The sequence below is a fragment of the Eptatretus burgeri genome, chromosome 14, assembly GCF_056783735.1.
Source record: "Eptatretus burgeri isolate ZD-2024b chromosome 14, Ebu_testis_v1, whole genome shotgun sequence".
Classification (NCBI taxonomy): Eukaryota; Metazoa; Chordata; class Myxini; order Myxiniformes; family Myxinidae; genus Eptatretus; species Eptatretus burgeri.
In genome coordinates this window covers 72,751,519-72,772,361 of record NC_140974.1, presented here as the reverse complement: position 1 = coordinate 72,772,361, position 20,843 = coordinate 72,751,519, and the positions used below count along the sequence as shown (strand labels likewise).

The 20,843-nt window shown below is 43.1% G+C and overlaps 2 protein-coding genes across 6 annotated transcripts in view; both read left to right on the top strand.

Annotated features, from left to right (window-relative positions):
- Nucleotides 1–119: 119 nt before the first annotated feature.
- Nucleotides 120–3,080, top strand: PIN4 (peptidylprolyl cis/trans isomerase, NIMA-interacting 4). Of its 2 annotated transcripts, XM_085855546.1 has the most exons (5): nt 120–468; nt 2,222–2,289; nt 2,384–2,503; nt 2,602–2,765; nt 2,879–3,080. In XM_085855546.1, exons 1-4 carry the CDS (start codon nt 429–431, stop codon nt 2,758–2,760), a joined length of 387 nt encoding a protein of 128 aa, XP_085711672.1. In that variant the 5' UTR covers nt 120–428; the 3' UTR covers nt 2,761–2,765; nt 2,879–3,080. The 2 variants fall into 2 exon arrangements, with proteins under 2 accessions (XP_085711672.1, XP_085711671.1); XM_085855545.1 differs by having other exon boundaries at nt 122–468; nt 2,602–3,080.
- Nucleotides 3,081–16,885: 13,805 nt separating this feature from the next.
- LOC147013600 (uncharacterized) overlaps nt 16,886–20,843 on the top strand; it is a 42,344-nt gene continuing 38,386 nt past the window's right edge. For 2 of the 4 annotated variants that reach the window (XM_085855541.1, XM_085855539.1), the window contains exon 1: nt 16,886–18,005. In XM_085855541.1, the coding sequence (XP_085711667.1) occupies nt 16,993–18,005 (1,013 nt within the window). In that variant the 5' untranslated portion in view covers nt 16,886–16,992. The remainder of the gene's footprint in view (nt 18,006–20,843) is intronic. The other 2 variants (XM_085855542.1, XM_085855540.1) reach the window with 2 other exon arrangements.

The window sequence follows — 20,843 nt, the reverse complement described above, 5'->3', positions numbered from 1 at the left end:
CGTGTTTTTATTTTTCACTTCCGATGTTTATGAGAAAATAGATAAAAGTGTTTTTACCACAATCAGCCATTTTGCGGCGTTCTTCACTTTACGGCAGTTTACGGCGACGTGGAGTAAAAACAACAACAACAACAACAACATCTCGTGAGACGTAACTGACCCGCGAAGGCCTTGAGTCGTTAAAAATCCGTCCATTGCACACTGGTCCTTGTACAGTACGGTACAGTACAGTACAGTAGGGTACAACAGGGTATAACAGGGTATACAAGCATAGTATGAGTCGTGACGTATTTTAATTTAAAAGATTACGAGAATCGGAAACGCTCGACGTCTCGCATTCTCATTCATCTGCATTGAAACCCAGTTGTTCGTGTCCAAGGAAATACATTTGAGAAATACGTTTCAATCAACTGCTCAAGGACATCGTCATGGCGCCCAAGAAAGGAGCTACCAAGGGAGGAAAAAGCGGTACTGATCGTCATGCAGCCAGTCATTCGTTCAGTCACTCAACTAGTCATTCGTTCAGTCACTCAACTAGCCGTTCGTTCAGTCACTCAACTAGCCGTTCGTTCAGTCACTCAACTAGCCGTTCGTTCAGTCTACCTACTCATTCATTTAGTCTCTGACTTCAATCTCTGGCTCTGGCGAGGCATTCAGCCATTCAGTCAGTCAGCTAGCCAGTTGCCATTCGTTCAGTCAGTCAGCTAACCAATAGTCATTCATTCAGCCAGCTAACCAGTAGCCATTCATTCAGTCAGTTAACTAACCAGTAGCCATTCATTCAGTCACTTAGCTAACCACTTGTTCAGTCTACCTACACATTCATTCAGTCTCTGGCTTCAGTCTCTGGCTCTGGCCAGGCATTCAGCCATTCAGTCAGTCAGCTAGCCAGTTGTCATTTGTTCAGTCAGCTAACCAATAGTCATTCATTCAGCCAGCTAACCAGTAGCCATTCATTCAGTCAGTCAACTAACCAGTAGCCATTCGTTCAGTCACTCAACGAGCAGTTGAGTCACTCAGCTAATCACTCGTTCAGTATACCTACTCATTCATTCAGTCTCTGGCTCTGGCCAGGCATTCAGCCATTCAGTCAGTCAGCTAGCCAGTTGTCATTTGTTCAGTCAGCTAACCAATAGTCATTCATTCAGCCAGCTAACCAGTAGCCATTCATTCAGTCAGTCAACTAACCAGTAGCCATTCGTTCAGTCACTCAACGAGCAGTTGAGTCACTCAGCTAATCACTCGTTCAGTATACCTACTCATTCATTCAGTCTCTGGCTCTGGCCAGGCATTCAGCCATTGTCAGTCAGCTAGCCAGTTGCCATTCGTTCAGTCAGTCAGCGAACCAGTAGTCATTCATTCAGTCAACTAACCAGTAGCCATTCGGTCAGTCAGCCAGCTAACCAGTAGCCATTCGTTCAGTCACTCAACGAGCCGTTGAGTCACTCAGCTAATCACTCGTTCAGTATACCTACTCATTCATTCAGTCTCTGGCTCTGGCCAGGCATTCAGCCATTGTCAGTCAGCTAGCCAGTTGCCATTCGTTCAGTCAGTCAGCTAACCAATAGTCATTCATTCAGCCAGCTAACCAGTAGCCATTCATTCAGTCAGTCAACTAACCAGTAGCCATTCGTTCAGTCACTCAACGAGCCGTTGAGTCACTCAGCTAATCACTCGTTCAGTATACCTACTCATTCATTCAGTCTCTGGCTCTGGCCAGGCATTCAGCCATTGTCAGTCAGCTAGCCAGTTGCCATTCGTTCAGTCAGTCAGCGAACCAGTAGTCATTCATTCAGTCAACTAACCAGTAGCCATTCGGTCAGTCAGCCAGCTAACCAGTGGCCATTTGTTCAGTGAACCAGCTCACCAGTTGTTTTGTAGTGCAGCCTTTGGCTGCTGGTTTCATCATGATGGAAGGGACAATCTTGGAGCGGGACACACAGGTGAAGGATTTGGGGACGGTAATGGATATGGGGAGTAAGCAGACGGAGCAGTGCCAGGTATCTCCAGGTAAAGGTAACGGGGTTTTCGATATTTTTGTCCCGTTGAACACGGTGAACAAGCATTCAGAATGCAGGACTAGGTGCTCGGTAATGGAGAAACAAACGCCATGCAGCGATCGAATTCCCACTGCCTTGGAATTCTTTTAATAGGAAAATGATTGAGGAAGAAGAAACACTTCATCACCTTTTGCCATTATCCTTTCTTGTGTTTTATACAGCTGGCAAGACTGATGGGGAGGGAGAAAAGAAACGTGAAGGGCCAAAAGGTGGCGGCAGTTCGGTGAAGGTAAGTTGTCAGATCCCATTCCTTTGGTTTATGGGATAGCAGCACTGTTAATTAAGCTCACCTAATGCCATGCACGATGTGCCCTCTTGTACAGGTACGTCACATCCTGTGTGAAAAACAGAGCCGAATATTGGAAGCGATGGAGAAGCTGCGCGCAGGAGAGAGGTTCAGCGACGTAGCTTCCAAGTTCAGCGAGGATAAGGCCCGACAGGGGGTGAGGATTGGAAGATGAGCGCATCACGATGTGTGTTTTGTGTTGAAATTACCCTGATTAGGTATGACGTCAATGTGACTTCTTGCTGCCATTGCCAGGGTGATCTGGGCTGGATGGCAAGAGGTTCCATGGTGGGTCCTTTCCAAGAGGCGGCCTTCTCTCTGCCTGTTAGCACACAGGCTACTCCTTCTTACACAGATCCCCCTGTAAAAACCAAGTTTGGATACCACATAATCATGGTGGAAGGCAAGAAATAATGCAGGTATTACTTTTCATGTAAATATTCTGTGACGGACTGATGGAGGTGTCACCCAGTCCGGGGTTTCGGTTTTCATGCAAATTAAAGAGGGTCTGGAGTTTACCTTTGGAATCCAGGTACAAGGAAGAAGAAGAAGAAGGAGAAGGAGAAGAAGAAGAAGAAGAAGAAGAAGAAGAAGAAGAAGAAGAAGAAGCTTTTGGTTTGTTGATGGGGTTGTGGTTATTGGTAAACTCCATGTTAATAGTAAATCAAATTATGTAAAGTACTATTTCTTGGACATGATTTGTGCAATAAACTTATTTGAATGATGGGACGTCACATGACTTGTTTACACTTGTCATTTTAAGATGAATTTAAATGTGGAGGAAGGGAATGTATTTGTTTACATCGCTTGAGCACATATAACATCTTTTTAATTGAATACAATGTCGAGTAGGTCGGTTACTATTTGAAAAAAATTTGAAAGTTGCAAGTCTCCCCCCCCCCCCGCCCCCAATTTCTTTTCCTTTTTATGAGAAAACTCCACTGATGAAGTTACAGCCAAATCGAACTGTTTCGGGGTCGCTACCGGACATTGAAATTTCAGCATTTAAAAAAAATTCCAATAACCCAAGATAAGAAAAAGAAAATCTACTGAATTGAATAACTTCTGGATAAAAAGTAATACACGTCATGAATTTACAATCATTAGACATTTATTTCATCAATTTTCAATTTTCACATCACTGAATACTTGCATAATAATGCATTGAACAATTTCACTATTCGTGCAAAAGTTCTTTCTTGCAGGTCGGCATTTTCCTTCGATGCTCTGAAACAACCTGGAGCAAATATTGTTTTTGGTCCTCGTTGGAAGTGAGTGGTATTTCATTGTATTCCGTCATTAGAGCTACTCCACGTTCTGCATTGTCGTTCACTGCTTTGAGTTTTGAGATAATAGCCAGTGCTGCATTGTAACTTTCGCTCTGATGCCATGTTACTGGGTCGTCATTCAAAAAAGCCATTGGCAATTCTAGGAACACGAAAAAACGTTGGGAATTTTGAGTTGGGAAATCCCGCAGTTCTCTTCTTGGAATATTGTGAACTTGTACAGTAGTTCGTTTGCTTAGATAATGGTCCAATTCTACTCCACCTCCCTGGGTTATCGCAGCGCTAATTCTTGCCTGAGTTTCGGCAGAAACCTTATCATCAAATAGAGCTAGTGGAATTAGTTCCTCACTCAGGTACCATAAATGTCCGGAGAACTTCTTCACAGCTATTCTCGAAATTTCCTCATTCACGATTTTATATGATTCCAGTTTCTTCAAAAATTCCAGGTCGTTTGCGGGAGCTCTGACGGCATTAGGAGCAGTAAACCAATGTTTAATGTAAATCCCAATCACAAACACAGTTAAATTCTGCATTCCTTTTTTCCTCTCGTTTAGTTGGTTTGAATTGTTTTCTGAAATAGAAAGATTTTGGTTCCATATATGGCTTTCGCCATCCAGCGGGCCTGGTGCAAGGCCACAGAAAGCCTGAATCGAATTCCTCTCTCCAGGACGCCACCGAGTGAGATTATTGAGAGTTCCAATAGAGAGATTATTGAGAGGTGTGGCGCTGTCAGTACCCGTGCAGGAGGACGAAAGTCCGAGTCTTCAGGTCCTTGGTGCTTCCAGTCTTGCTCTATGGATGTGAGACTTGGACTCCGACGAGGGATCTGAGACGGAGACTTAATTCCTTTGGTACCAGGTCCCTTCGGAGAGTCCTTGGCTATCGCTGGTCAGACTTTGTGTCCAACGAGCGGTTGCTGAGAGAGACTCAAATGAGATTTGTTACCTGCACAGTCCGTGAGAATCAGCTGTGGCTGTATGGACATATGGCTCGTTTTCCTGACGCTGATCCTGCTCACCAGATTCTCTCAGCGGGGGAGTCTCGTGAGTGGAGGAGGCCAATGGGCCGACTGCGTGCCTCGTGGTTGCAGCAGGTTGATCGGCATCTCAAGGAGATGGGGATGGGCCAGGCATCTGTGTGGGGGATGGTCAGATGGAGGCCCTTGGACGACTGGTGGAAAGTGGACGTAGTGACGCGCTGCTCTGGCACATGCTCCCACACCTGACCTGACACGAGTGACGATTCCTTTGTCTCATAATACGCTCTTTGACCGGTGTTACCACAATTATCATTGGAGTCAGCTTATTTGACACAGCTACAGCAAATCCTTTGGCATGGTAACCATCAGAGCAACCAGACCAATAGTCGGTGTAACCAACCGCTATGATCTCGCCGCAATCCGGTCTCTGAACCTCAGAAAGTGCTGCAACACCGATGTCTAAACTCTCAACCTCAGATAACAGAGACAGGTGATCATCCTCTCTTAGGGATAGGACATTCCAAGCACCCATCCGAAGGGACTGCCTCAAGTTAACCCAAGGCGACTGTCGTCTGGTGGACGACACCTCAGCACCACTCTGACATATACGAGCACAATCTGACCCAGGAAGGTTACCCCATGGTTTCCCTCCTATCGTCAAAGATTGGGGGTCCTGAAGGCTTTGCCCCAATCCCGTTATCCGGTGAGCTGCCCTGCGATGTGAAGCTGCACAGGAGGTACTCCCGTAGTGGGTTTTCAGATTTATTTTTGCTTTTAGTATGTTTTGCGGAATGAAGGGTTTTACGGTGGCCGGAGTGCAAATCCTGCCACCAACCTCCTAATAAAAAGTAACCCCAACTGCAGGAGGGCGGACGTCTGCAGACACAGTTGGGCAATAGATATGGATGGCCTTTGGCTCACAAGGAGCTCCTCCACCCTTTGACAGGTTTGGTTTTTCATTCTCCTCAGTGTCCATATCGTACACCCTTCTCACCAACAAAGTTGGTGGGGAGACGGTATCGTCGCCGACAACCCGACCATGGAACAGGTTGGTACAGGTTTACATGATACGTGAAAAAAGTCACTGATCTAATCTGACCTGACCTGACACATCTTTGTGACATGTGTATGAATGTGGGGTGAGAGGGTAGATTTTGAGAAAATGTAGAGAAGGGATTAAAGTAGATTAGAACAGCACTCGGTCAAGAGCATACCTCCTCCGCTAGGTTGAACAGTTTATGTTTTGTGTCACACTGATGGGCTGGATCTGGATTCTGACCTCAACCAAAATTGAATCGGCTTGTAGTGTAGTTGTCACCAACTCATTTACTAAGTTTTGTCGTAACTCAACCGCAACTTTTTTTGAAATATCATGTTATATATGCCTGCTGTTGGCTTAATGGTTAAGGTGGTGGGGATCCTCGGATCCTGAGTTTAAATCCTGCTTGGCTGTTGAATTAATATCAGGTGGGGTTGACTCAGCCTATCATCCATCTGAGGTTGGGAAAATGAATACCAGCTTGCTGGGATGATTGAGCCATTCCAGTATCATGCATTGGAGTGGTGACCCATCCAGGATTGTTCCCAATATTCCAGGAGACTGCTTCAGCGGCACTTATGCTCTGTACAGAGTATGGTCCCAATGGATGTTATATATCCTTTTTGGCTCTACCTGTCAATGGTGAACAATCACTTCAAGAATAAAAAAAAAATACTCAGATCTAGATCTGGATCGTCACCAAAATCGAATCAATTCTTCCTCGTCACATAACTTTTTGAGATATCATGCTACGTGTCGTTTTTGGCTCCATCTCTCAACATTGTATACAAAAAAAATCACTTTTTTTTTGTTTGCAATGTCGAGGCTCGTATAAGAGCTAACACACAGAACATATCACAAGGGGAGCAGGAGACAAGAGGGGCAGGAGAAGGAGAACATAATTTTGGGGAACAGAGACATTAGGAGATCTGTGGAAGGGAGAGGGGATTGGGTGGGGTACACAGGGTATACAAGATGGACACTATAAGGGACTTTAAGGAAGGAAAACAGGGAATTTGAAGGAGGTGTGTTTGGGGTGGATTAACGGGGGTAGAATAAATCGGTCATGGTTTTGGATGGGGGGGGGGGAGAGATGAGATGGTGGTGAACAGCTGTTTTGAAGACCTGGAGGGGAGAGTGGGATTGAAAATAAATTAAAATTTAATAACATTCCTATCCAGATCTTCACCAACATCGAATCAATTCGTCCTTGTCACACACCCAACCTCTCCACCAAGTTTCGTCCAAATCGGTGCACAACATCTTGAGATCTCGTGCACACTGTCAGATAAACTGACAGGGGTGAAGACATAACCTCCATCCACCTTCGGTGGTGGACGTGATGAAGGAAAGGTCCGGGGGAGGAGGGATGGCGGGGGGGGGGGTGTATGGGAAAAGGGGAAAGAACATAAAAGCACGTGTACTGGAGGGAAAATGGGAAGTTGAGTTGAAATTGAATAAACAAGTTTGTATGGAGCTGTGATTCAGTTCACACGTAGTTGCTGCACCACTGAAAGGCGTTTTAAATTCCTGTTTCTTTCCCCTGAATCCTGAGGTTTCGCAAGGTTTGTCTTGTGCAGACATAGTGAGTGGTCTGTCCATGTACGAAGGTGTGGTCCAAGGGCTGTGCAACTCCCTCTGTTTGCAACAAGAACCTCCAGACAAACCCACCGGGCGTTTTTTTTTTCTTCAAATTTTCAGGATGAATGCGTAAAGTTTTTGCCCGAAAACGATAAAACACAACAAGATGAACATGGACTACCGATGTTATTTGGGGAAACCCTGTCGAACTGGAAGCTTTAAACTAGAAGCACCACGATCCTTTTATACCCTGAACGTGCTGTCTGTACCCTACCCGTGTAGATCGTCTACTTGGAATACAATCTGACCATTCACATCTGTAAATTGCTACCAAATACTTTGAAATTATGACTCATTCATTCATTTAGTATACGCAAAGGAAAAGTTTATTTTTTGTTTTTCATTTTCATTTTGCTGCAAGAGCATTTTAAAGGAAAATCATTCAACATGCAACAGTTTCAGACCAAGATTCAAGCTATAACACAAAAACAAGATATGTACACTAAAACAAGATATGTACACTAAAACAAGATATAGTTAAGGATTCAGCGGTGTCGGGATTCGCACCTGACTCTTGACCCCAGTGTTAAGGATTCAGACGATTGATGTCAATCACACCTTTCTCTTGACAGCCAAATGTTGAAGATTCGACGTCACTTAACAGCACCGCCGTCTCCGGGATTATAACGCCGGCTAGCTCGGCACAGGCCTCGGGTCACGTGTCTCGGATCACGATACCAACGTACACCTGGGCCGTACCAGTTGGGGAAATTGATCCCGGTTACAGACTGGATTTGTCAGAGACCGAGTGGAGTCTCACAGTCCGTAACCATTTTGGTTTTGATATCCAAATCGAGCGGATCGTTCCTCGGCGCGGCATGAATAAATTCAAGGTGGCAAATCTCGTATAACTCAGACAGATTTATTGGGGACACATCGGAGAACACAACACAAGCAAAGCATTCACGACAATGTTATAATTCATCAATAACCCGTTCTTAACTAGGGAGCTACGCATTACGGGTTTCAAAGGGAACCCAAGCGAGATAAACCTTAGACAACATGCAGACAAGACACGGACAACATGCAGACAAGACACAGAGTACTTGGTGATGCCTCATGGACGAGGAAAAGTGTCAAAGGCACGAATGCGGCTCGTGACAAGCCGATGTCAACGGATTCGAGCACCCGGCTCGAGCACGCCACGTGGCAAGATGGCGGCATCGTCCTCCTTTTGTCGCACCGCCCACGCACACAGCCTCAGCGCGTTCAGCCCCGTAAGGTCGACGGCTCAAGACGAAAGATCTGTGGTATGCTCCAGCTGGCTTTTAACAAGGTCCAGTATACAAGTCCAGGCCTGGCCTGTTCACCAGGTTAGGCCAAATCGGGTGTTGGGCTCCGCAGGCGGATCGATGGGACCACAAGACGTGTCGAGACGTGTCGGGCCGTGAGGTGAGTAAGGACAGAGGCTCCGTGGTTAGACGCAGGTTGAACCTGTCGATGACCTCCTCATAACGTCGATCGCCGACTCACACAGCAGCCAGTTCCTCTCGAAGCAGATTGCAGCCTCCCACTAGTCGTTTCTATACAGCAGAATCCTCACTCGGCACTCAGGCTCAGTTACTCCCTCGGCAGATCGCTGACTCGACCCTCAGGTTCAGGCCGTTCCTCTCTTGCAGATCGCCGACCACACGCACCGCGAGTTACTCCCTCAGCAGATCGCCGACTAACCCTCAGGTTCAGTTACTCCCTCAGCAGATCTCCGACCTGATGCTAGCAGTTTTTCCTCCAGCCGATGGCAGACAGACCTCTTGCAGTCCCTTCCTTGCCTTTCTTTTGGCTCGCTCTTCACGAAAGCCAATCGCAAACAGACACAGCCGTCCCTTGTCAAGCCAATCACCCCACCTCTGCGCTCCCAGTTCCACCTTCGCCTTTCCAGCACTCGCTTCTCTCGGCCACACCCTCTCAGAGCGCTGGGCGGGGACTGTCGTCCGGAGAGGGGAAGGTAGAAGAAGAACCTCTCAGTACACCACCACCGTACGAACAATGAACATGCCTCCTACAACTCCCGACACACATGTAACGTCCAATTACCGAACAACCTGGCTAAACATGCATTTAATGGGGGATCTGGGCTAATGCTATATTTAATAACACACTAAGGGCCATTTCCGCAACAATATATACACTATAACAAGATCTGTACACTATAACAAGATCTGTACACGAAAACAAGATATGTACACGAAAACAAGATATGTACACTCTCTCTATCGAGTGCAGTCTGTGGCTGTTGGTTGCATCATTGGTTGGCACGCAGCTATACCACTGATGCAGTGCCCCCCTTACCAGTACACTGGCGCTCATTTTGCCGACGTCGGAAGGATGACAGGTTAAGTCAACCTCCTGGTGTATTAATTCAGCAGCCAATGGGGCTTGAACTCAGGACCCGAGGATCCCAAGCTGCCACCCTAACCACTAAGCCAACACCAGGGTGATATGTACACAAAAACAAGATATATATATATATATATATATATATATATATATATATATACATATATATATATATATATATATATATATATATATATAAATATATATATATATATATATATATATATATATATATATATATATATATATATATATATATATATATATATATGTACACAAAAACAAGACATGTACACTATAACAAGATAACAAGCTATAACAAGATATAACAAGATATAACAAGATATAACACCATAACAAATATATAAATAAAGAAAGACCCATCCACATTTCTCACCTGTGAATGGAGGGAATCGCCAATCAGCTCTCAGCTAAACCCAGGTGGCTAGGATTATATAAATAATTGACCCCTCCCACACTCCTCGAGCTGAAGAAGGTGCATAAAGCAACCCAAGAAGGCCAACCTAAAGTAAGCGCTTTGCTCTTTCAAACCCTTCCCAGAATTCCTCCACAGCTATAAAGACGTTCACACATCGTACACACATGAGAATCCCAATGCTGCACACCCTCTTAGCTGCCGGACCGGTTTCATCGCTTATTGGTGAATCATCAGAGACATTGCGGACAGCAGTGCACACCAATGAGGCTCCCAAGCATGTACCACATGCAAACGTCAAAAGCAGTCAATATATAATAATAAAGAAAGACCCACCCACATCTCTCACCTGTGAATGGAAGGAATAGCCAATCAGCTCTCAGCTAATCAACTAAACCCAGGTGGTAAGGATTATATAAATAATTTTATAAATAATTATATTTATATATTATATAATCATATAAACACAAAATATATTGTCGCGGCGCTGGCGGCCAAGGTTAAACCCCTGACCGCAAATTGTGGTGACGGGCGGTTAACACCGCAAGCCCGGATGATCGAGCGGTCTTTCCTTAATAGGAGGTGGACACTTTGATCCTTGGATAGTATCATGCGTGGGAGGGGAAGGGTGCAATGGCGGTGCGACGAGGGCACAGAAATGGAGTTTATACACAGGGGGGGTTCATACTCGAACCCCACGATAAATACACAGATATAGCTACTTAAAATGAACATATTAAATGAAAATATACAGATATTTACAAAGGACAATGATCAGAATATAACAATATGTGAGGTAAATTAAAGTCTAAGTCGAGGCACTTCGACACAGACTTAAATACAGAGAAGGGGAAACAAAATAAAAGAAAATTCCTCCTTTATTCTGGCACTTAGCTTTGTGCAGAGATGGTCTTTGTGGAACGTGGAATCAAGGCACTTCTATTCACACATGCAGACACGTGCAAAATGGCGCCAAGTCGCTCTCTCGCAGCAGGAACGTTCGTCATGCAATTTGTAAGTGGTTTTCAACACCAAGGCTCAGAGACTCTGTGCTGCTGCTTCATGCGTCAATCGTCCTCACAGACCCGCTATTTGTCATACACAAGGCTTTGTATTTGTCATGTGTATTTGTCATACACATACATACGGGGTCCATTCCTCATGACCCAACCAAGAGCCAGCATCTTGCTTCACCATGCAAGCCAAATCGCCTCAACATGAATACAACAATCATGCCATCTTCTTCATGCGTCGAAGGAAAGCCAGCCGTAAAGCCCTGTTCTTACAGGCCATCTCCGAGCTACGTTCTCTATCGATCGTGTACTCCCTCACTCCGCACTCAACCGTTCATCCTCTCCCTCTCAACTCTGTCTCCGTCCTATTTGATCGACTGGCCCTATTCCTCTTCATGCGTCTCATGTCACGCCCATCAATCCTCCGCCTCCGGGGTGTGGCCTGCTCACATGAAACCTGGGAATGTGAGGCTTCTGCCTTCTTGTAGTTGTTTTAGGGACGTGTTCCCCACCTTTATTGCCAGTCTTGGAATACAAAATGTAGGGAAAGTTCACAGGGGAGCGATTACATACTGGGACAATTACTCTTAAGCCCTACCTAACTAACATGGCACCACCCCCCATGTGGTGACAAGTAACCCTTAAGCTCACAGTTTCCCGACTTAATTACATCGAGATGTCTCCGACACATCCACGCACCAAACAACTCTATTTTACCTTAACTTTCCTATTAAATTCCTCCATCTACCCCCACAACGGGAAAATATATAATAATGATATTGTTGCGGGCCGGGGGTCGGGTGGGAAGACCACGAGGTGGGGGAAGCCATCTCAGCTCCCACCAGACTCCCTGGAATTGTAGGCCGTCGCACACGGATAATTCCGTGACGCAGCGGGTTGCTTAACCGACTGTGGACGCTAATAACTCAACCGTGTGGCCTAGGGTCCTCCCGTCTTTGGGCTAATCGGGTTACCTAAATAATCACGTGATTTCATTACCGGGGAACACGCCCTCGGTACGCCTTGTCCGAACCGGATCACTCAACCTGATCGGATCGATTTTCCGGATCGGATGCAGCCGAGCGACACTGCCAAGGACGTACCGGCTAAAATAAACTGATCGTTGGGAATAAAGTCCTGGCTAAAGTAAGATTCGGACCATGCTAGATCAATGGAAGAAAAGACAAAAACGAGCAGGGAACATTCCCAATAATAATTTATTCACAATGGGCGAGGAAAGGTATGTGGCACGATCAAGGTTTATTGGGGTGTGTTGTGCAGAGATAGGGGGAGAGGTGTGGTGCAGCAAATGAACAAGCAACTTACAAAAGGGGACACAGAGCAGACTTAATGCGAAAATAATAACAATAATAATGATAACAATAATGACCTTCTGCAGTCTTACTTGAGCAGACAGGCGCCAGGACACACACACACACACACACACACACACACACACACACACACACACACACACACACACACACACACGCGCACAGAAAACCCGATGAAGAGGGATTATTGCAACCAACAAGAAGCGAAAGGAGTTGAGGCTACAATCTCGGTACCTTTGTTATTGATCGCACGAATGCACCACCAATACGTTACGTTTCGAGGGGGGGGGATGCTCCGTAGTGTGGCACCCGACAGCTGGCGCGTCATCTCTGGCTTCAGCAGAGCGTGTAGAGACCGTGTTCGTGAAGGAGGGGCTTGAGTGGAGAAGGGGCGGAGTCCAGGGTGCATGGATGGAGTGGTAGGTGGGACCAGGTAGGCGGGTGAAGTCGACGTCATGTGGGCGGAGACGAGGAGGCAGAGTCCAGGCAGCAGGAGGCGGGTCGTGGTGATGTCGATGAGGGCGAGGCCAGAGTGAGAGAGCAAAAGAAGAGAAATGCAGAGGGACCACGCCAACCTTTTTCGGACTTGCAGCAAGGGGGGAGGGGCCACCCCGAAGCGAAACGTCATCACCTGAATCGGGTGCTCTGATTGGCCTGGACCCCTCACGTGGCCCCCTAACTTTGGCCGGAAACCGCTTCACTTCGTTTCCGGCAAGGTCATCCCAGACAGCGAACATATTTCGCTCTGACCCCATGACATGACACGAATCGCCCAGACCAAAATTGTCACGTGAATCGTCCCGCAAAAACCCCCAGGCCGTGCCCTGGCGACCGGACGAGGGTCCCGCATGCCCACTCAGGCGTCCGACCAGCGTCGATCAACGCGGCCCGCACTGTACATTCCCAGGCTCGATCGCAGCTTTGCTGGCCGTAGAGACGAGAAGACGTTCAAAATCCGTGGGGAATCCACTGCTGCCCTCGAGGGCCTTAGGTACATCGTTATGGATAAATCCATGCATGTTTCGCGAGCGACGTAAGTGTCTGCCTTCGAGCACATTCTATACAGTGCACGGGGTTCGGCCATTATTCACGTGGTCAGTGCTCGCATTTGCCCGATTCTGTGAGCATGTGTGCTGGGCGAACACCGATATGTATCAGATATTTGGTTGAAAAGGAACCGCTTCTTACTTCGCACACTTGTATCCCGCCCAACGTGGCATGGAGTCGCCTTTATCGGCCTCCGTACGCGTTTCGTGCAGCGTGGGCGTCGTGCTGGCTGTGGTTTCCTGTGATGTGAAAAACACCATTCGTGCAGCCTCTTTAAGAGGTATTCATTCGGATGCCTTTTTAATGCAACCGGCAATCTTCCCCAGATCATCGGAAGCTTGAGTCGATAATCCCGCACTGCTAAGTGCACTATATGACTCGCTGCACACGTTGGGTTTAGGGCTCGCTTGGGAACGAGGGCTCTGTGCCGTCGTTTCCTCACAGCGGCGCCGCACGCGCTGGACTCCATGAGGGTCCACCTCACAGCGAAGGCGCACGTGGCTCAGGTTTACCTCAGGGATAATCAGATGAAAAGAAGAGTAGGGACGAAATGAAGAAAAAATGATGTAAGCAAACCTAGCTATGAGATCATCGCAACGCACTCCCTTGTCCCGTTAGACAAAAGGAAAGGGACTATCTACACGTATAATAATGGAATAACTGTCTTGGGACCACTATCTGTTGAATGCATGCGGTTCCAAGAACCACTATATATATATATATATATATATATATATATATATATATATATATATATATATATATATATATATATATATATATATATACATACATGCATACATACATACATACATACATACATACATATATACTGTACATCATGTGATAAAAATCACAGATGATTTTGTGATTTTTCCTGGTGTACTGGCTTCGATGTCCATTGGCATGCAAAATTCAGCTTTCTACGACACCCGGAAGGTACCGATCTTTAATATCAGTCGTTGAGTCAGTGGTTAGAAAGAGCTTTATATATTACTAGTGGGGTGTGCTTACACATTATGTAAGCATACAAACAGGGTGTGTTCCCCATTGTCTTGGGTTGTTCACCTGCATTTAATTTTTCATTTATTTATATTTTCATTTACGGATGCTTTCCGATGGTTCTGTGATTTTTCCCGGTGTATCGGCTTCGATGTCCGTCAGCACACACAAAATTACCGTGCTTCCCCATTGTCTCGAGTCGCTCAACAACATTTTTTTTCCTTTTTTCATTTATTTATATTTTCATGTATGAATGTCATACGATTATTCTGTGATTTTTTTCACGGTATATCAGCTTTGATGTCTGTCGGCACACACAATCACCGTGCTTCCCCTTTGTCTCGGGTGCACACCTGCATTTGATTTTTCATTTATTTATTTTCTTTTTTTTTTCATTTATTATATTTTCATTTATGAATGTTGTACAATGATTCTGTAATTTTTCCAGGTGTGTTGGCTTCAGTGTCCATAGGCACACAAAATTACCGTGTTTCCAAATTGTTTCGGGTTGCTCATGTGCATTTTGCTCATGTTTTTTCATTCTTTTTTTTTGTTTAATTTTTTTTTTGTTTTCATAGATGAATGTTGTACGACGATTCTGTGATTTTTTTCTGGTGTATGGACTGCGGTGTCCATTGGCACGAATAATTTCAGTTTTCTATGTCACCTGGAAGGTTACCATCTTTAAATCAGCCAGTCAGTGGTTAGAAAGAGCTTTATATATGAGAGACATATATATATATATATATATATATATATATATATATATATATATATATATATATATATATATATATATATATATATATATATATATCTTTTCTTCTTCTTCTTCTTCTTTCGGCTGCTCCCGTTCGGGGTCGCCACAGCGGATCATCCGTATGATCCGCATAGTGATTTGGCACATGTTTTACGCCGGATGCCCTTCCTGACGCAACCCTGGTCGCCTCTTACGACACAGGGATATGGTACGCCTATTTTAACTGGGATATACACCGGCCCAGTACACTGGTACTCATTTCGCCGACCTCGAAGGATGACAGGCTGAGTCAACCCCTGGTGTATTAATTCAGTGGCCCAACGGGGCTTGAACTCAGGACCTTTTGGATCCCAAGCCGCTGCCCTAACCACTGCGCCAACACCAGGCATTTGTATATATATATATATATATATATATATATATATATATATATATATATATATATATATATATATATATATATATATATATATATATATATATACACATACATACATACATACATATATATATATATATATATATATATATACATACATACATATATATACATATATATATATATACATACATACATACATACATGTATATATATATATACCTACATATATATATATATACCTACATATATATATATATATATATATATATATATATATATATATATATATATATATATATACATACATATATATATATACCTACATATATATATATATATACCTACATATATATATATATATACCTACATATATATATACCTACATATATATATATATATATATATATATATATATATATATATATATATATATATATATACCTACATATATATATATATACCTACATATATATATATATATATATATATATATATATATATATATATATATGCACATATGTATGAGTATATATACGAATATATATATATATATATATATATATATATATATATATATATATATATATATATATATATATATATATATATATATATATATATATATATATATATATATATATATATATATATATATATATATATATATATATATATATATATATATACATATATACACGTGTACATATATATATTTATATACACGTATATATATATATTTATATATATATATATATATATATATTTATATACATATATATATATATTTATATATATATATATATATATATATATATATATATATATATATATATATATATATATATATATATATATATATATATATATATATATATATATATATATATATATATATATATATATACACACACACGTGTATATATATATATATATATATATATATATATATATATATATATATATGTATATAACAGCATTTCGGAAACACCAGTGTTCGTAAATAGTGTTTCCTTAAAATTGTGGGTGGATGTTATCTATTGTCCCTCGTGTCTGTGTATCCTCGAGTCAAACACTGATCTCAGAGAGGATTTCTTAAATATTTAACGGTATGTTAAGAATGGTGAATGGAGAATAGAAAGGTTAAAGCGTTGACGTCAATTTCGTAAAGCAATGAGGCAGAGGCACGCAAAGATTGCCAAGTTGTACTCAAACTTGCACTTTATTAGTAAACAGCCCTCTTACCCCTTCCCCCTCCCCTCCCACAGCTTTCCAGTGCAGCTCTTGCAACATAAACATCTTGGCCAAGAGCAAAACGACAGTGTTTGACTGCTGCTGCTGCTGTGAGGGAAGTCTGACCGTTATTTGTCCTTGCTTTTATTTTGCAGAAGAGATGCATAGCACGGGTCAGGCTCTAGATAAGAGCGATACCCGCCCTCGGGGTTTCTGTATTACCAGCGTCCTCACTATCCCCAAATTAGAGCGTTCCAATCCTCCTCCTCCTCCTCCTCCTCATCCTCCTCCTCCTCCTCCTCCTCCTCCTCAACTTCTCTCACCTGGGTCTCCTGAGGATTCTTCTGGGCTTCCTCTCAGCTCTTCTCAAGATCCTTCTTTTCATCCTCCAACCAGCTTACCTAGTCCTGGGTCTCTCCTTGCTTCTCGTTTTCGTCTTGTCCGTCTGCCAACCTCGAAGATTATCAGACGTGGCCGCTGGACCCAGCTCGATCTGCTGACTGGTCAGGAATGCGGGACAGAGTGCTCCCACTCTCCTCTCTCCTCTTCAACATCCGTATCATTGTCATCATCCTCGGTATCCACATCAGTTACTTCGTACTCGGCTCTTTCCAACCCGTCTCTCTCTACTTCTTCTGCTCATCGATCCATATCTTTCTCTCCAATGTCCCACACTTCTCTTCCTACTGGTGCTGCCATATCCAGCACTGCAGAAGCTTCAATTTATTCCACCGGACACTCTCCTTCCCCCGTGTGTATTCAACAAACCATTTGTACATCATTGTACTCTGACTTTTCCAGCATCGCCTCTGCAACTTGCAGATTCTCCACCACATCTCCAAACAGATCATTGTTAAGCTATGGTCGTGGAACCTGTGGTATTATCGGAGGTGATGCTCCTGTCACTCTTCCTCCATTCACCTTCAATCTCTGTGACTCAAAAAGCACAACGGGTCCACCAACTCTAGTTCGACAAAGCAGCCTTCCTACCCAGCTTTTCCCATTCTCCTCGTTGTTTACTTTTCCAACTCTATCAAGTTATCAGCCTCAATCGAACTCCTCCAGCTCTTTGGAGCGAATGCCAGAACCTTCTCGATTGCCTGAAATCAAGGCTGCAGCACCTGGCTCTCTTTCCAAAGAGAACGAGTGGCTTTCTCATTTTGATGTGGAAAGGTAAGAATCCCTGGGAATTAAACAGGAATGCAGTGCAAAATTTTGGTTTTATGGGTGATAAGGGTTTTAGAGGTGGTTGGGATTCTATGTCGTACTGGGATTTCACAGAACTTGACCATGTTACTGGAAAAATGTAACAAACATTGTCAGTTTCTAGAATCGAGGGCACTATCGCTGACAAATAATCCTCTGACTGTTAATTTACAATTGGTCACTGGCTTTGACTGATATAAATTTTTAATATGGACCCGAGGCATCAAAAAGCTACATGTATCGACCAAACAGTTTCAAATGGAGCACCTCACCACCTTTAAATTGCATCAGATGTGAAAATAAACTTGAAATGTTGCTCCCAGCTTGCCGGCTCGATGACGACGCCATTTGCATTTTTGCCACCCCCATCCCTATCCGGGGCAACTTGCTGGTGTTCTTAATAAATGTATTTTTAGCTGAAGTGGGTTGGAGCAATTGGTTAACTTTGTATGTCTGTCTGTCTGTCTGTCTGTCTGTCTGTCTGTCTGTCTGTCTGTCTGACATCAGCTTATGATCGAGGAACGACTTAATTTCAATTGAATTTTATGTTTTGAACATTAGAACACGAATAGGAATACAAACCTCCAGTTTAGCATTACCTGGACAAAATATTATGCCATTTTACACCATCTCGACCAATCAAGTTTTCCGCTTGCACTCTCAGCGTTGCAGAATAGCTTGATTCAGACAAGATGACGGCTTGCAGCAATATACTCTTTTATACCCTTCAGGCCATGCTGTCGCCGATGACTCACCAACAAATGATGAAACCGGTCTGGTGGCTGAGAGATTGTGTAGCATTGGGATTCTCATGTATGGTACTGCTCACTTCTGAATGTATGAAGCTGTGGAGGAAGTCAGGTGGAGTTTGAAACGGCAAAGGGCTTACCTTGTGCGGCTTTTCTTGATTGCTTTATGCAGCTTTCTTCAGACAGAATCTCATGGGCAGAGTTTATATACCGATATAAACCACAGTGTGTATTTGTGTATTTTTCCATCCCCCTTCATAAGGATGATTTAAGAAGGGTTTTAAAGGCCAATCTTTTTACATGACTGTGTGCTCACTCCGGTCTATTTTCAGGATAAAAACAGTCAAAATACATTTTTCATAAAACAGTAATTTATGTCTCTTCTATTGGAATTGTAGACGGTGACTTTAAACTGATCCTCAATGGTGGTGTACATAAGCATTTTAAAAATAACAGTGAATACAAGGTGTAGGGGGGTGAAATTCTCTACATGTGATGTGGAACACATGCAGAGAAAAACGAGTGTTCATTTACGTCCGTAGGATGTCCAATAAATAAAGAAGATATCAGCACACCTGACGCTAGGCCGAGGCTTCAGACTTTGGCATGCTTACGAGGCTGTACCGTCGAAATGAAACGTCCCAGAAGATAAAGAAAATAGGATCACAGTTGTACATCTAGTGTTCTAAAATAATGCTTCTTGCTACGAAACATCGTATCTTCCAGTCTCTGAATATTTCGAATAAAATAATTCCAACCCGTCATTTTTGACCGTCAAATATACTATTATTTAATAATTTGGTTTGTTTGTTACTTGCAAAATCGACGATTTTTCAAGTATATTGGTCAGTCAATTTTGTTATTCTGTCTGTTTGTTTGCTGTCTGTCTGTCAATCGCCAACAGGTCACAATTCCAAACCGATCGTCATGAAACTTTACCAACTTGGAGAGGTAGTCTCACTTGAGAAGTATATTGATTTTGATGTCAGATTTCTAAAATCATCATTTTTCATCTGATTGACTTGAACGTTGAACAGGATTTGCATATTGCGTTACTGGATTGGGAAACCAAATATTTGAGATCAAAAGGTCAAGGGTCAACAAGGTCAAATGTCTAAAATCATCAATTTTTGTTCAAAAAATCATCAATTTACATCCCATTAACTTGAAGATTAAACAGCAATTGCATAGTCCATCACTGAATTAGGAAAACAACTATTTTACGGTCAAAGGTCAACTCAAGGTCAAACTTCTGAAATCATAAATTTCAATCTGAAAAATAATCAATTTTCATCCGATTGACCTGAGCTTTGATCAAGATTGTCAATTTTAAACTCGATGAAATGGACAATTTGATGTATCCATGGCAACCTTTGGAGAGGGGGGTGGATTTTGCAAGTTTTGTGCTCTGCACGACGTCCTTTTCTTGTTAATTGCCGGAATCCTTCGCATTTCGGCAATTATGTTGGCCGGTTGTGTGTCATTCTGTGTGCCTGTCTGTCTGTCTGTCTGTTTGTTTGTGTGTTTGTTTACCCTGTAGCAGCCACACCGTTTCAGCGATCATGACCAAACTGGGTACAGACGTCGGCCGTGGTCCAACTTAGACGCTTGTCATTTTTGGTGAATCTAGGTCAAAGGTCAAGGTCAAGGTCACCGAAAAACCGAAATTCTTATTTTCGCAATAACGTCCGCTAAAATGGTCGTATTAACTTCAAACCAAATCCAAAATGTGCATCTTCCAATTCTGCATCCAACCATATGTCTCATTGGGGTGTCACACCAACATCCTTCTTAGCGGTCGAGGGTCAAATGTCAGGGGGGGGGTCGGGTCAAAAATTTCAAATTGCGATAAAAACGCCATTTCAAATCCGATTATCTTCCAAGTTATGATCATGACCAAACTAAGTACTATAACTCATTAAACAGTAGCACTATCGACTTGTAAGAACCAAATTGATTTCCAGGTTTTTGTTTTTCAGAGATCATGGAGATATGACAACGTTATTCTGGCAATTCCTTGCTCGACGAGCAATTTCATTTGTTTGTTTGTGTGCAG